General features: G+C 39.7%; 1 protein-coding gene across 1 annotated transcript in view; it reads left to right on the forward strand.

The window, feature by feature from the left end:
* The first annotated feature begins 4704 nt into the window (after positions 1–4704).
* The window catches only part of AGMO (alkylglycerol monooxygenase), a 193178-nt gene continuing 180833 nt past the window's right edge, over positions 4705–17049 (forward strand). The window contains exons 1-2 of the mRNA XM_072851470.1: positions 4705–4833; positions 11655–11785. Coding sequence (XP_072707571.1) covers positions 4705–4833; positions 11655–11785 — 260 coding nt within the window. The remainder of the gene's footprint in view (positions 4834–11654; positions 11786–17049) is intronic.

Raw genomic sequence — 17049 nt, forward strand, 5'->3', positions numbered from 1 at the left:
GGTTGCAGCAACCTCTGCAAAGCTCCTCTGGTCTCCAGGAGAACCTCCCTCCTGCAGCTCTGAGTGACTGTTGTCCCCTTCCTGATCAGGCCCCTGCCTCCTGATCTCATGCTACATCTTTCATCTGCTACACCTCTTGAACTATCCCCTCCTGGCTTCCTTGCAGCCCGATGGTCCCTTGTGGATCCCATGGAGAGCACCATCTTCTTCTCCTTCCAGAAGATGCCCCATGATGCCATCCATTTGTGGCAGCTAGAATATGGAGTACCAGGGAGCCTTCCTGTCCAGCCAAACCCCATCCATAAAATGCAGTATATAATATATATAGTTATGTGAATAGGCAAATAAAAGAAAAAGCTTCCATCCTGCTAGAGACTGGCCTTCCAGACAAAAAGGATAACTTTGAAAAAGGCAGTTACTGAAGTGCTAATGTAAAGGAAATGTCAACTGTTTGGATGGAGTTGCATGTTGACATATGATAGACTGCTGAAGCCATATTTTTGGCAAATGCACAGGAGGTGGTGACTCCATGATACTTCAGTTGATCTAATAACTTGCTGCTGCTGAAATGAAGAAGTCCTGTTTCCACCTCATTCTCCCATCTCTGGTTTGTAGCTGTGTGGTCCTGCTCTGTTTCTCCTGGGCTTTCATGCCAACTCCTGCACTCCCTGGACCCTCTTATAAGCTGCTTATCTCACTAGAGCAGTAGAAAAATGTAAAATTATCTCTTTTCTGGCTTAATTTGTTACTATGTGAATTTGTGAGGTGAATCAACTCATGGAGGAATCCTGTCAGTCTCTGTGCCAGGGCAAGGTAAATGGTGGAGGAAGCCTGTTAGAAGTAAGGAGGGAGAGAGCAGTGCTGCCCACTCATTTCCCAGCAGAAAGTCAGCATCTGGCTCAGCTAAATAGGGGACCAGAGTCTAAGGTGCAAATGATTCCCATAGTCAATACATCAGGGGACAGAAGAAGGAAGATAAGGAATTTTAAGGATTTTAAAAAAAAAGTTCTCCATAAGAGAAAGGAGAAATATATCAGACATATCACTGTGTTAAAAAAACCAAAAAAACCAAAACAAACCAACCTGCTATAGGATCAAGAATAGATGCTAATAACAAATAAACATAGAGGATAAAGTTCTAAGACTAGTATGTACATTTATCACAGCAAGTTTCCCCAACAGACTGCCTGAAGAGTGTATTATTTTCTCTGGACATCTTGGCAACCATTGAATAAATTGATTTTGCTAACAAGTTGCACTGAATTAGATAATTTAGAATAATCATATATGAGAACTGTTCTATGGCTAGCAGTCCTGCAAAGAAGAAATGGAAAGTTAGCAGTAAGTGGCTACGTGCATGGCATGATGTTGATTAATATGCAGAACGTCCCTGTCTTCAGGTTTCTGGAGTCAGTAATATTCTGTTATTAAGAATTGTGTATTACTACATATAGGTTATATAACATGAACAAAAACCCACTTGAATAATTTTCTTGAAAACTATTGTATCATGTAGGGTTTATCACTGGCAAAGACAATGTTCAAAATATTTTGTAATACCAGTTTTATAATAACACTGATGGATTTAGTGCTCCCTAATGACACCCATTGCCAAGCGTGAATATAGATGCTGAATACCTGGAGTAGTGATACAAAAAACTTCTGACATCTGTTCATCACAATGTACCCAATTAAAGTGTTACTGTATTCAAAGATACTACTACATAAATAGAGCATAGCTGAGTTCTGGATATGATTCAGTTTGCTGCGAATGATTGCCAAGGCAGACTATATTGCCCATCCCAATTTCAACCTGCCCTAATTCCCTTTATGAGTTTATTATGTAGTGCTGGTTTAGTGCTCAGAGAGACCCAAACAGGAAGCGTCTGGGCGTTCTCTGTTCATAAAGTGGGTGGGATGGAGTTCTTTAGAGAAAACAAAATATGATCCACCTACAGATCATGTTAGGCCAGCTCCCCAATTTCCTCTAAGTAGAACAGAGGCTTTTGTTGCCTTAGTTACTGGAACGATCTACTAGTCAACAGCAGAATCCCAGTCTCCAGACAGAACCATCCTTCTGCATTTTTGATGGCAGCATAGGGTGGGAAATATCTACTTTTCTATTTTTTGTTGTAAAAAGAAAAAAAAAGTAGGTTATTTAGCTCTTTGCAGAAAATAAAATAATAAAAAAAATCAACTCTTGCAAAAAAAATTCTGCAAGTTCACTGAATGGAAGGAGCATTGTCTGGTAGAGGGTTAGAGCTTCCACTAAAGCAACATTCCTAGATGCTTTATTTTCTATTATTTTCTTAACAAAGACAGGAGTGAGCACTGGAAACTGCATGCTAAGTTTCAAGGCTTAAATAGACAACAGCAGCTACATCTGTAGAGCCAGATTACTGAAGCTTGTCTAAAGCTCATAGATGCTCCAGACAGGATTTAAAATTATTGTTCTCCTCACCAGAGATGTAGCTATTGTAGTGCTATCATCTATTTTTCCTTGGACACAGAGGCTGGAAAACACAACCCATCTGTTTCTCCTGTGAGGCATAATCAAGTCCAAATTCTTTCCTTTAGTTTTGAAACAAGAATTTCAGTACAGTGATACTTGGGTGATAATTTACACTGAAATGGGGGTCCAAAATAATAATTTTTAAGAAAGTATAGAGTCCCAAAAACCTGATGGATTCTCTTCCTTCCCAGAATGGTGTGATATGAAGTAGTGGCTCCATGGTACCTGAAATGTATTTCACTTTGTGTAGCCATGGGCTCCCTTGCTCTGCTAATCATTCTTCTCACCCTAGAGTGGTCCCCAGATACTGTTCACTGATAACATTTTTTTGTGGGATTAAGTTTTGGTCATTTTAACTCTGCGAGCTGATGGTGGAGCAAGATGAACACCAGCACCAGAGCAATGAAGGGCTCAGGCTGGCCTGCTGGGACGGCGTGGCTGAGGTTAGGGTGAGTTCAAGGAGCTTGAATGTGAGAGTAACGCCATAGAAGTACTTAGGCTAATCTAAATGAAAAAGCAAACGTTTTCTACCACATGTCATTGCCTGCAATGAAGATCTAGTCAGAATGCTGTTGATTTGTGTTATTTTGAGTAAATTTGGAATTTTTATTTAGACAAATCCAGATTTTAGAAGTTAATAACTAGAGTTCTATAAGAACCTCAGATTACCATAAATCAACATTGAAGTTGACAACACTAGGATGTAATTTTAAAGCATTGTAATAAGTTTATTAATTTTTACTTACACATATACTAGTATCAACTATACATATTAAGAGAGTGCCCAAATCTATTTCACCATTATGCCATTTTAAAATACTTGTGCTTTGTTCAGCTTAAAGTAAAATATTTTTATTGGTACTTCCAGTACTTTTCTGACATTCACGCACTACAGTATTGTTACATTATTCAAACTGCAGAATATTTTTTAAATCTACCCCCCCGCTGTTGTTTAAATGGCAACATATTTAATACAAACATCACAAATGTGCATTACTTCAATTATTTTAATGTCAATTTCTACATATATTCTTTTTCTAAAAAGAAATTTCAGCTGAAATTACCTGTCATAGTTCCTTTCCAAAACTAAGGGTTGATTCAAAGTAGAAAGTTTTCCTTAATTTAATGACTGGCAGGATTTAAATTGTGGCAAAATGCTTTACAGCAGGATTTACAGTCCATTTCTTCTGCAAAAACCATAAGTGGAACTGAACATTTGAGATGAAGGGGTTGTTGGGACATTGCGTTATTTTATTTCTGGCTAATCTAGTTTATCACAAAGCTTATGATTTGTACTAATGCCAAACATATCAAGTGTGATTGACAAATATTTGACAGGGAAATGCATGCTTCTGAGCTTCAGACTGAAGGCCTGAATGTACAAAGCCTGTCCTTATCCCCATTTCCAAAAGTCATTTTCTACAAGGATCTAGCATATATTTATTTTCACTGTTTCTTTATATTTCCCTGGTTTTCCCTCCTAAATGAAAGCATAGTAGGTGGCTTCTAGAGGCTACCTTCAGCGTAGTCATGTTAATCAGATCTATATAAAATTGAGCCGTGATAAACCCTTCTGAAAGTTAAAAAATAAAAACTTTTCATGGGAAGAGTGCTGGACTGACCAATACAGCTGACCAAAGGAGCCAACAAGCACCCCTCAGCTCATTTCTCATAAACCTTAACATTTGGATTTTATAAAATTCTGCATTTTATGCAGAAGTCAAAACCTGAGCAATGTTTTTTTTCTGTAGAAACCTATCTGAAGCTGGAAAAGGATAGCTCGAGCTCTGCTGTTTAGGGCTTTTTGAGGGTGAGAAGGGAACGGGGGCACGCAGTGGGTAGGTGTGCGAGGGCTTTCTCTTGCCTCCCCAAAGTGGGCCATGTGCGTGATGACACATACAAAAAAACCCCCAGAAAACCTCCAAAGCAGCACGATTCGAAGAGAAATAAGAAGTCCGAGGCTTTCCCAGAAGCAGCCTTCCAGCCCGCCAGCGCCGTGGGGAAACGAAGTAAGGCCGTCGGGCCCGGTTAAAAGTCCGAGCGCTGCGCTGCTCCGCTCCGCTCCGCTCCGGCCGCTCCGGGGAGCAGGCGCGCCCGGGGAGCAGGCGCGCCCGCGGTGCGGGGCGGGCGGGCGGCCCCGCGGCTGGCGCACCTGTAGCCGCGGAGCGCAGCGGGGCCGCGGCAGCCGGGCCATGGGCAGCGAGGCGGGCGGCCCGCGGGCCACCGCGCCGGGGCAGCAGCTCCGCGCTCTCTTCTACGCGCTGCCGCCCGGCGAGAGCTCCTTCCGCACGGTGGAGGAGGTGCCCGACTACGTGGAGAAGGTGAGAGCCCCCTCTCCTCCCTTCCCTTCCCTTCCCTTCCCTTCCCTACCCCTCCCCTCCCCCGGCAGCATCCTTCGCCGTCCCCTCCGCCCACCTTGTGCGCAGCTGCCGCCTACCTTTTTTCAAAAGCCACAGGCGGCCCAAGGAAACTATGTCCCCAAAAGGGCACCTAAATTAAGATTAAATACCTTGTCTTTCTCTGTCTGCTTTCACTCCTGGGCTTTCTGTCTGCAAGCTGCCTGTGTAAACTGCCTATCTAACCGTGCACTCTTATTTTAATATATTTTAAATGGAGGCTCAGATGCTTTCCCCTGATACCAGGAGCTAACATTTTCAGAGGAGCACCCCAAATAGCTGAGGGTTGATGCTAACATTGTCAGAGCTGCTGGATATAAAGACAGCAAACTGAACAGAGTAGACCAGAAAACATGATACTGTGTTTGGCTATTATGGTTCTTAAAGCAAGCAAAAAGTCAGGTCTCTTTGTGCCATTAAGGCGAGCACTACAAGCTCAGTCAAAGAAAGAAAAATAAAAATTTCTGTTTAAAATAAAAAATAAAGATTGTTTAAGAGAATGAGAACAAATATTTGTGTTGGGACAGCACTCTCTCCTAAAGCTCCAAGGCAAGAGTACAGAGGTCAGGGATGAGAACTCCCTTGTCAGCAGGCAGCAGCATATCCCTCCCTCCCCTCCTGCCCTGCCGGCTTATCTACTTCCATGAAGGTACCTTTGCTCCCTTCTGTCCTGCCTATTGCACATATCTTGGCACCCAGCTCCTGCTGAACCTGCAACCGATGTGAGCTTTTCATGGAGACAGCAGATAAACACTATTTTGCCCTCGTCAAAGTAAGTTCTGTCCAGCCTCACTGAAGATCCACACTTTTTACAGAAGGTCCTGTTAGCTTTGACTAGCTCCTCTGCCAGGTAAACCTTGGACTGCTGTGCAGCAGCTGCTGTTGGGCTGCAATGGGGATGTCACGGGTTGCACAGAGCCGTGCAGCACCGTCAGCAGCTTTCTGGGAATCGCAGTATGCAGCACCCCTCACTGATGGCTGTTATCAGCAAACATTGCCCTTTGGGATAGGGTAAGCAGACAGCTGCTGCAAACTCAGCCTGTGCGTGCAGTGTCTGGTCGATGGACTGCTTTCCTCAGAGGCATTTTGCAGCTAAGCTATAGCGTCATGATCGAGGAAGGCTGTCTAGAGCTTGACAGTTTTGCCTAGTCAGCTGATCTCTCCCTCTAGCTCTGTCCATTGCCTATCTCAACCTCTTTTACTGTTCCCACATTTCCAACCGAGTATCATTCACTTTCTTGCCAGCAGCATTCCTTAACATCCCTGGGCTTTCTTCTCCCATGCAGACCTGTGATTTTCAGCTCAGACCTTGGCCAAACCTGGAATTTCCTTTACTGGACCCACAGCTGTAAAAGTTTGTGGAAGGATTCTTAATACTTCTTTGCATTATGAAAGTGTCTGCAGGCTTCTGCTGTTGCAGAGCACCATTGTGATACATTGGTATCACGTGATATGTGATATATTGGTAAGGGAATATATGTGATATATATTCCCTTATATATATATATTCCCTTACCAATATGTGATATATTGGTAAGGGAATATATACCTTGCAAAAAAACTACACTAAAAAAAGGTTTCCCATTACGGTTATACTTTCCTATAATTGCTATCTTGGGTTAGTTGTACTAGAATCCCCCCTTGTGCATTTGTTGCTAGAACAGATCTTTTGATGCTTGGTTAGGTGGGTGTGTAGAAGTCTTTTAGTGGTAGAACTGTCTTAACTCTATGGCTTTGGTCTGAGCTTAGGCAGTGTTCACACCTCTTCTTCTGGCCATGTGTTTTTGGGCAGAAGGTAACTATCTACAGTCCCTCTCCAGCTGCTTGGCACTGTTGTTTATTTGACCTACTAGCCTGGCAGCTTCTCTTGGGCTGTTTAGGGAACGATTGCAAGAGCAGCAGATCCACTGGGTTCAGCAGGGCTAGATTTAATAGTGACCTGATGAGCCATTCGAGGGGGGCTTGGAGTGGTAACCCCTTGAGTTGGTACAAATACAGAAGTGGATGTCTGAGCTCAGTCCAACACAGAACAAAAAAAATTCTAGTGTAGAGCTGGTAATAAATGAAGGCTTCAGCTCAAATAATTCACTCTAAAAGACAGTAATGATGATGCGGGTGTGAAACAAACTACTGATTACATTAGTGTCTCCTAAACAGTTTTTGGGGTTGGTTTGTTTGTTTGTTTGTTTTTCTGAGACACTGTATAGAAGTAGGCTTTAGATCTTGGCTCTGTGACCTATCGTGTGTAGGATGAGGGTACTTCTAGTACATTAGATCACATGGCTACAGCTGTGGGGATATGCACCTTCCAATATTAGGCAGGTGGCAGAACCTCCTAATTCACTCAAAAATAACGTTTTTAGTGATCTGCAAAATTGAGCACTTTCGTGATTTACAACATATATGCGCTTCATAGGAGTAGCTCCTTTGAGTTAGTCAGCTGTGCTGTTACATCTGGGCAGCAAATGACAGCAGTGGGTGAAGCAGTTCTCATTTTGAGAACAGAATAACTTACCTAGCTTAACTTGTGTGGTGTACTTTCTGGCTGTGGTTATATTACTTCCATTTTCAGAGGCAGGACAGCTCCTGGTCCCTGCGTTGTGCTCTGCTCATGTTAGCAGAGCTGTACCTGAAGGCCCCAAGTCCTCTTTAAAACATGAGCTGATCAGCTACCGGTGACTGGTAGCAAAGCTCTGCAGCAGTGTCCAGGGAAAAGTCACCCTTCCAACCAATCTCCAAAATTCTGGGAAAAGGGGTCCAAATCCTGGACCATAATCATAGAATTTATTTTTATGTGAGCTTTTGTCACGTAGAATTTGAAACCTTTGATCTTCCCTTATTTCTAGGAAGAGAAGAGAAAGTATAAGTCAGTTTTCTTTCTCCAGGGCAGAACATCCAGACTCTTACAATGTATACCGATGCTTGCTCTGTCCTTTCAGAAGCATCCTCTTTGCTATGGATATAGGATTATGCTCTGTATGCTCTGGGTTTTTTTTGTTCTCTCACAATCTACAGATGGGCAGATGGAGTGCTGCTTTTTGCTTGTTGAATATAGTTTTCACGAACAACAACTTAATTTTTCTCCTTGCTACGTTCTGAAATTATCACTTGTGCTCAGTAAAGACTTTCATGAGTCAGACTCAGGAAGAGAGCACTGTTCCTTCTGCTGAGAGCCCCAAAATGAAAGCTTTAAATTTAATAATAACTGTTTTTCTTTTCTATTTACTCTCTGCTTTTGAGAGCCTGAAGATTAAGTTCACATTTACACTCAATTCACATTTTAGGCTTTGATTCTAAATAATGAGGCACAGAACCTTCGTATTTAGTTTTACATGAAAGTTGAGATTCTTATGTTATAAGGACCTGGGACTTTAAGAAAACAGAAACTGTTTCAAGACTTGCAATAAAACCATGAATTTATGCTGAGTTTCAACTTAGAATATTATTTTTTGCAACTGTATAAAGCAGAAACGGATTTTAAATGGTCCTTTGCATTCCGTAAGAGTTGGTTACTTAAAAGGGAACCCCTCCTTCTCAGTGCTCAGAGTAAGACTTTAAAGTTATGGATCAGTTATTCAAGTAAACCACAAGCTAATGCAAATCTCCATTAAGTATTTCTGGTGATGGGTGAAGAGAAAGAAACTGGAAACAGAGAGAGTAAAACATTTATAGACTAGAAGATATCAAAAGGATCCAGCTTCTGTCTCTGACCTGTGATGCCAACAGTGGATATTTTTTAACTTTGTGCCATTTTGTTTGTAGGGGCAATCCCTGAAAACTTTTGCAGAGCTACCTATCCTCAATGGGCTATTTAAATGTCTTCATTGTCATTTTAACTTAAACAAAAAAGGAAAAAAAAAAAAGTAATGGTTCTGCTGGTGAGACTATTGTCTGTCTTTCTGACTGTCTCCTTTTTTCCCTGAATTATTTGCATTATCCTTGTGCTGTCTTACATCTCATCCTTGGACTGTAGGCTGTTTGGGACAGGGAGTGCCTTTTCCTTCTGTTTGTACGGCATCTAACATGGTACGATCCTGCTCCATGACAGTAGCTGTTAGGTGTTATGGTCACATAAATAATACGTACTACTCTTGACATAGTCGATCCCTTTGATCTGCTTTGGACAAAGCTTAATGTGGGTGTGTGGGAGAGAGGTAGTAATTTCTTAGATACTAAGAGGTATGCCATAAATCTTTCCTTTCGCAAGCTCCTTGATGGGCAGGAGGTTAAGGCTGTCTGAATGTTTCTCTATCCTCTTTGCTATGACACTCCCTATTTGTGAGTCAAAAAGCACTGTCAAATGCTTGGCTGTCTCACAATTTCACAGTGGGAAGAAAATATTTAATGAAGTCAATCGGAAAGAAGTTATATTAGTGCGTATTAGTATAAAGTCAAGTATTTTAACTGTTTCGGAGGTTGCTAGGTAAAGTGAATCGCCACATAGAGTACAGGCATTGTATATTTCCTATTCACTATTTTTGTTTCATGAATAAAGCATCCCACTTTTTCTGTCTTGAGCCCATTCCATTTGCTATGCAGCTTCTGCTGTTCCATAACTTCAAGCTGCCTGTAGTCTGTGCTAGACCTGGCTCCTAATATTGTGCTCAAGTGTTTCTTAGTTGTTCTTAATAAGACCCTTTTCATCTCTGCTGGAATGTACAGCTGTGGTCATCAACCTTTGATAAGTTAGGAATCTGTTCTTTAATTATATCAATTAAGAAAAGTACATTAAAAGTCTTGCCTACTTAAAAGGAAGCAGCTAGAGCAAAACAAGGAATATATATATTTTTCTAGAATGTTTCAATGATTTCAAATGGAAGGTTGTGGGGTTTGGTTTTTATTTATTTATTATTGATTTCAAATATCCAAAGATTTACCATATTTGTTTTCTTGGGTGCTGTATAGGCTTTATCCATAGGTCTTCCTTTGCTTTCAAAGTTTCTTATATCATCAGTTAGTGTGTATCCCAAACAGGCTTTTAGATACCTAAAGTGCTGTTAAAGAGCAAGCTAGGCATCTAAATTAAAAAGTGCCATGTTGATACTAATCTCTGCTCATCTGCTATTGTAACCTAACCCTGAGCTGCTGAAGTTTATGAACTTTCACATTTCCTAGACGCCATAAATCTCTTGCTGCTTGCATGGTTTGAATCATCCCATTCTTCTTCGACTGAGCAATCTGGTCTATATCCATCTTAGTCTCTTTAGTGTCCCAGCCTGGTAGGAATTCCCGGATCATATCTCACTTGGCAACAAAAATGAGCACCCTCCAAAATGCAATGGTATTTGCAGAGGCAACATGCTTCTTCCATTAAAATGTTGTGTAGGCCGGAGCAGCCACTCTTCTACAGCAGTGCAGTTTGGAGGGTTTCAGTCTGTGAATCTGTATGTGTTTGCAAGTCACTTGAAGGGGGCAGCAGAAGACGACTAACAGGGCAGGTTTGGCAGTGTGATGCCTCCCATAATGGTGCAGAAAGGCTCACTGGTCTTGCGTTTCTCTAGCCTGCAAAACATGGTGGGAATTTTATGCCTTAATACCACCAAGGAGTTTTCTGTTTCCAAGGTCACCTAAAAGTTTTCCACAGAGTGAGGGAGGCAGTTGAAGGAACATTTCACATGCAGAGGTCTGATGTAAGTAAAATAGCTGTTTCCTATTTTCCTTGCTACAAGCCTTCTGGATTTTGGTGGTGGTGGCTGGTACGCTGCCACTGCCTTATCATTCCTTTCACCCATGAAGTGCAGGGACTGTTAGGACTCCAGCATCAGTGAAAAAGCATATGTTCTTCCAATTACTATTATTCAATCCTTTTTTTTTGCTTATGCTGATGAAGATTTGAGAACAGCTGTAACAATCTTTCTCCACTGATGAAACATGGTATTGTCATAGTAGTGTTACCAGTCCTATCAGTAGTCACAGCCATACCTTTCTCTACTGGGTGCTGTTCTTCTGCATTTTCAACTTGCCAGTTGATCTGGGACACAAGATGGACAGTGTGAATTGAATCCTAGAATGAAGCAGTGTTGTGAGTGAGAAATGTTTCAGTCTCACTCATCATTATACTTTTCTTCAGAAAGGCAGAAAATTATTTTACGGTTAGTACAACCCAAAAGAAAAAAAAGGAACATTGTATCATTGCTACTTGGTCTGGAAAAAGAACATGTTGTATGGCCCAAACTGGAATGGGCTGCATAGTTACAGGGTTCCCTCATGAAAAAGCACACAGAAGATCTGTTGCTATCTACAGCAAAAAGCATGGCAACAGAAATGCCGAGTAGAAAGAAACTCACTTTAATATGTCTTTCAGATAATATTGCTGGATGCCAAATTCAGTGGCTGAACACATTCAAAAACCGCTTACATATCAAATCGAAAGCAGATTCTGTTTTACCTTGTGGTTAGAGGAGTCCACAAATATTGCTGCTCTCACTGATTTACTTGAATATGAGAAATAGGAGTTTGGAAAGACTTTTGTGTTTTGTTTCGATTCCATTTAACAATTGATTTGCAGAAGATACAAAAGAAAATAATATGGGAGGAGGTTAGTGTGCTGGATTTATGCTGATGCTGTGGATTAAATGGTAGCTGTGGTTGTTCTGATCCGTAAGGTCCGTGTGGAGCTTTATCACAGTAGTAGCTAGTGAGGTGCCAGCCAACCTGAGAAGTATCTGGCTACATAAACTGCTGTTAGGAAAGGTGGATCTAATTCTATCTGTGTTGTGACTTCTTTTCTTCAAACTCTTTTTCAGAGTATTCCGTTCTTCATTGCTTTTATTGGGCTGGAGTTTGTTGTCAGCTGGGTTCAGAAGCGTAAGCTGTCAGGTCGGATCAATGATGGCATAAGTTCTCTTTCTTTAGGTATCCTGTCTCGACTGCCAGAGTAAGTATATGTGTTATATTAGCTTAAGGTTGTTTTTAATCACAAAGAAGGAATAAAAGAGAATTACATATTGAAGTTGTTATTGCTAACCCAAAATGATTAAACAAGGCATCTGGATCTTACTTTGCTAAAATGAAGTTGCATAAAGAGTGTAAATGTTTTTCTAATGTCTAAGGCTAAATATGATACTTGCAGGATATTTTCCAGCTCCAATTATATTCATCTATATTTGATCTTGGCTGTCACCTTTTGCTGATTCTGGGACTTCAGCTGACTTGACCATATCTTATGTTAGACTGTATGTTAAAATCTGAGTTTTCTTTCATTAAACTTCAGAAAGGAGAAAACAAAACAAAACCAACAAACCAAAATATGTCCATTATTTTCATTAGCCTTTAAAAATAAAATTGTGTGCATATACTCAGATTGATACAATTGTGAATATGCATGTTCCAAAGTTCTTTGAACTCAGCCATAATCTTGTGTTTGACTTCAGTGGATTTTAATGCCTGAGAGAATTGTTGCAAACATGATCAACTAATCGACGCTCCAATGTAAAGGCCATAAGATTTACCTGAATTAGTTCACGGTGAACAGAGTTGTGTTTTAAAGAAATATCCGCTGTGGATTACTAAATATCCAGTAACAGGGAATCCAGCAAATTCTATATATAAATTGCTCTTTTTCAGGACCTTTAATTACTTCTAAGGAATATCATGTTTTAGATCTGCCTTTTCATGATATGAGCTTCCAGATGATAGATTTTATTACATCTTGTCTGTTAGAATGGGATTACATTTCTATTCCCTATGTATGAATTTACAGATTACCATCAAATTGCATATAATCTGTTCATTACATGAAGAAAAGTTTCTATTATTTGAATTTGACTATATAGTGTATTTTCAAGTCTTTCAATTATTCCCACAGTCCTTTTTCTGAATCCTCTGCAGTTTTTCAGCCTTCTTAGTGTTGATGTCTCAAGTGCACTCCATATTTCAGAAATTACTACATCAGTGCCAAATAATGAAGTCATTTGTTCTCTATTTCTACTTGTTGTTCCTCCCTTTATATATGCCAGGTCCTTTGAGCCATCCTTCATCCCAAATATTTTTTTTAGATTCTGTGGCTTACATTCCTCATTCATAGGCAATATGTTCTTATATTTGGCCCCATAGAAATACATGGATTGTACATTTGGTCATCCTGAAATAGTTTGAATCCATGAAATGTTGTCTTTGTTACTTAGAGATCCCTAGTTTTTGTCATTGCAAATTTTACTAGAAATCTTCTCTTTCAATCCAGGTTATTGATAAAATACATTAAAAAAGCACAGCACCAAAAAAATTATCCCTTCTGGTGAGTAGCACCCATTTTTTGAAATGTGTAAATCACCCACTTTGTGATCTATTGAATATTTGACATTTACTTGATTTTTTTTTTTAAAACTTTCTAATCAAGAAAAGTTTTGACAAGGTCTATGTCTGTGCCTTTAAATTAGTTACGAAGACAATTTGTGATGGATTATCTTAGTTATCAGTAGTAAATATCATGGATGAAGCCTTTTAAGGAGTTTGGTAGATAAATAACGTCACTTAGACACACTCTCCAAAACTCTTCCTATATCTGCAAATAAGAGGCATGAACTTTAAGCATGAGAAATATTCAAAGATAAAGTAATATCTAAGTTATTTGAGAATTTTGTGAAGCTATTTTTCCAGCTAGTGTACAACCTATATTCAAACCATTTTGTTGCTTTTAATATGACTTGTGAGCATGGTCTTGAAGGAGAAACACTCAATTTTTTGTTTTATTTTAAGCTGTAATAAATTAAATGTTTGTCAATACATTAGACTTGTGTGCACCAACACACAAACCTGATAAAGACTTACTCTAGCTTGCCTGCAGCTAATATTGAAGTAGTTCAAATGTTGCTTCTTCAACTTAACCCAAATTTTCTGGACAGTGATATACTTCACACCTTTACCATGCTAAATACTTATTTTTTAAAATCTGAAATATTCAGGACTGATTAAGCTAAACAAGGGGACTGGGATACATATAAAGTAAGTTTGAATGGTTTTGCGAGGCCTTTTGGCTTTATTTTAAGAATACTAAAATGCTTCAGATGCACTTATTCCTGGAAGAAATGCTTGCTAAGAAGACTAGCGTTGCGTGCGTGGAACGCAGCTTTGCAAGGTGCTGAGTACTTTTATTATTTTGGCACTCAGTCCTTTGCTGCAGAATTTGGCTTGCGGGCTATGCAGTTTTCTTTCAGATAAGAATTGTTTTGCAAGGTTGTTTCAACTGAGTGAACCAAATGATCCTTAAGGGCACAAACTTCACAGGATCAGGCAAATCTGCAGGATTGGTACACTTATTCATTGCTACACCAGCACAATAATTCTCTTCCAAGTCGCTTGTGTGGCTCTCAGGGCTGGAAATACAAGACCCTCCTCAGCAGTTCTTTCCAAAAGAGAGTTCTGTAAAGCTTTTAACTTTCTGGCTGAATGTGAAACAAGCAGGCAAAATACAGACTTTCTAAATTATTTAATCACGTTAATATCAGAATTATAATGGTGACTGCCTAGTGTTACACCTCTTTTGTAAGTAAGAGGAGTTATGAATAATAGACTGGCTAAAAAGGCTTGAACTGAAAAAACCAGAACAGTTTACCCTTCTGTCCTCTGCTTCCATGGTGTGAAAGAACTGGGTCAGAAAAAAAAGAAAGAAAGAAAAAAAAGAAAGCACATGCAAAATCTGTTGCTAAGACTTTCACTTCAGTCTTTCCCTTTCAGGCAGAGAAAAGGTAGGGAAAGCTGACAGAAACTGCTAAAACAATATTTCAGCAGAACCCACAGCATCAGGGGAAATAGTAGTGCAAATCATTAACAGCTGAAGGTTAGATTAACACACCATTGATTGTATCCTCTCCCAGGGACTAATTTTCATTTTCTCAACTAGCAGCAATGGTTTGCCACTTCCTTAAAAAATCTGTGGTTGAATCTAAAATGGTGGGCTTCAGTCTATTAGTTAGAATGAAGCTTCAGATGCATCATTGCAAAGAGGTCTTTACATTTAATGAAAAAATTAGGAGTCACAGACCATATTTAGCCTCTGAGTATGTTTTTCCATTTCACAGTCTGTGTAACAGAAGTACTACATATCTTGAGGGAAACCAGTATTTATTCGGTGTTTCTTACTTCATTGTTGAAGAAAATGCAAATCACAAATTGTTGATATTGTTATGCCAAATATTAAAATTTAGGTACAAGAGGAAAAGTCTAATCGGACAAGGCAATGTGTTTTGGTTTTAGGCTTATTAGACTCAACAGCATGTAGTAAGTCGAATTGCTTTGTGCATACATATCGTCTCTTGTAAAATAGCCCATACATTTCATAAATATAATTTTCTCTGCCTTAATGCATACTATGCATTCCTCTGCATGTATGAATACTAAATGTTATATGCAATGAAAAGTAATTTGGAGGAAAGGGAGAAACTTGAATTACTAAGCCTACTCCCAGCATCCTAAATGTTGGTGGTTAGAAAATTTCTGAGAACTTTTATTCTAAATAAATAAATAACTTTTCTAACTAACCATTGCCAGGAGACTTGAAATGCTGCTTTAAAAATATTCTCCCAAGAGAAAGTTTATTTTGGGTATAAATAGCTACTATACAAGTATGTGCATTATTTCATATTGGCCCATTTCTTCTTTTAAAGCAGCAGAACATAAATCAAATCAAAAAGTGTTTGGGGGATAACTGAGGTAGGTACATTTTCAAACTAGTTGGGAAAGTCTCCGTTCTTTATGGTCATGCTCAATTGCCAATTTTTAGTGTTCAACTCTGCAACACAGTCATACAGTGTGTGAGTGTGTGTGTGTATATATATATATGTCTAACACAGAGTTTTGTCGGTCAAGTCTGCAGTGAACTTCTCCATTCCTAAAGAGAACATTACAATTTTTATACATTATTTACTTTGGTTTTTGAAACAGAGGAGATTAAAGTTCTCTGAAGTGGTGTTGAACATCAGAAAGGAATGAGAAAATGCTTTTTGATTACTTCATGCTCTTATGCATCTGAAGATACCTGCATATGAGCAATAATTGACTCAAAGAAGTCCAAATCCTGTTTCTCCTGTAAACCAGTGTGGTTCACAGTTCTGTACGTCATCTGGATTTTAAATAATCTTTTTCCAGAAGTTAGATTGAAGAGGCAGTTTCATGTACATTTTAGACCGGCACTGCTGCCAAATGAAGCACCTTTGGCTGACTTGTGCTTCTGGTTGCTCATTCCTGCCTCTGCACCTTCTCTCCCCTTTTGCCAGCATCAGCATTTGTGTCACGCTGTGGTGAAGTGGCCCAGGAAGCAGATCCAGCACCTTTGCATCATATCAACCTGCATCAATTCTTACTGTGCAAAATCGTGTACTAGAACAAGAAATGGGCTTAGAAAAAAGCAGTCAGGGTTGCAGGATAAGACATACTCAATTCTTTTGTAGCATTACTGAGTTATCTGCTTTAAAACATAAGTAAAATTGCAGTCTGAAACAAGAAGCTTTCAATTCTTAATAGTAGCAATATGCAGAACTGATTAGAATGGACTCAGTTCAAGTTGGTGCAAGCAGTTCACAACCCTGTGGAGCTGGCAGTGTCCTGACAAAACACAAAATACTTGCCTGGATGGATTTATCCATAAAAGTACGTCCTGGTTTCCTGAAGTATCTACTAGATATTTCACGTATGACTGTAGAAAATTATAATCTCATAAATTAGTGATTGCATCTCTTAGAAAAAAATTTGATACATGCAGTTTCTCGTAAATTATATTTTCACTTCAAGACTTATTAGGTACATTTTTTTTCTCCACATCTGTTTGACTAAGGCTTTGGACAGATGTTTATTTAGAGCATGGTCAAATGTGTTGCTTCTGATCCAGCTGCCCCCTCAGATCTGCCAACATAACTGCACATTTAATTGCTCCCTAACCTGGTCCTGACAAAGTGATCCAGCTAAAAGCAGAAACAAAAGCCCCCCAAGAACTATAAAAGAGGTGTTTAAGCTCAGCTGCATTCATTTTGACAGAGCCAGGTCAGGGAGCAGCTATGCATGCAATTATGCTGGCAGGTCGGAGGGCTGGTAACCACCACGCTTAGGGCAGTGATGAGCAGGTGGGGCGAAACTGGAAAGGTAATCACTTAACCTGGTTAAATGGCAAGTAAAGCTGCTGTGCCATGCCATGCCCCTAAACCAACC

This window comes from Ciconia boyciana, chromosome 2 (genome assembly GCF_034638445.1).
Source record: "Ciconia boyciana chromosome 2, ASM3463844v1, whole genome shotgun sequence".
Classification (NCBI taxonomy): domain Eukaryota; kingdom Metazoa; phylum Chordata; class Aves; order Ciconiiformes; family Ciconiidae; genus Ciconia; species Ciconia boyciana.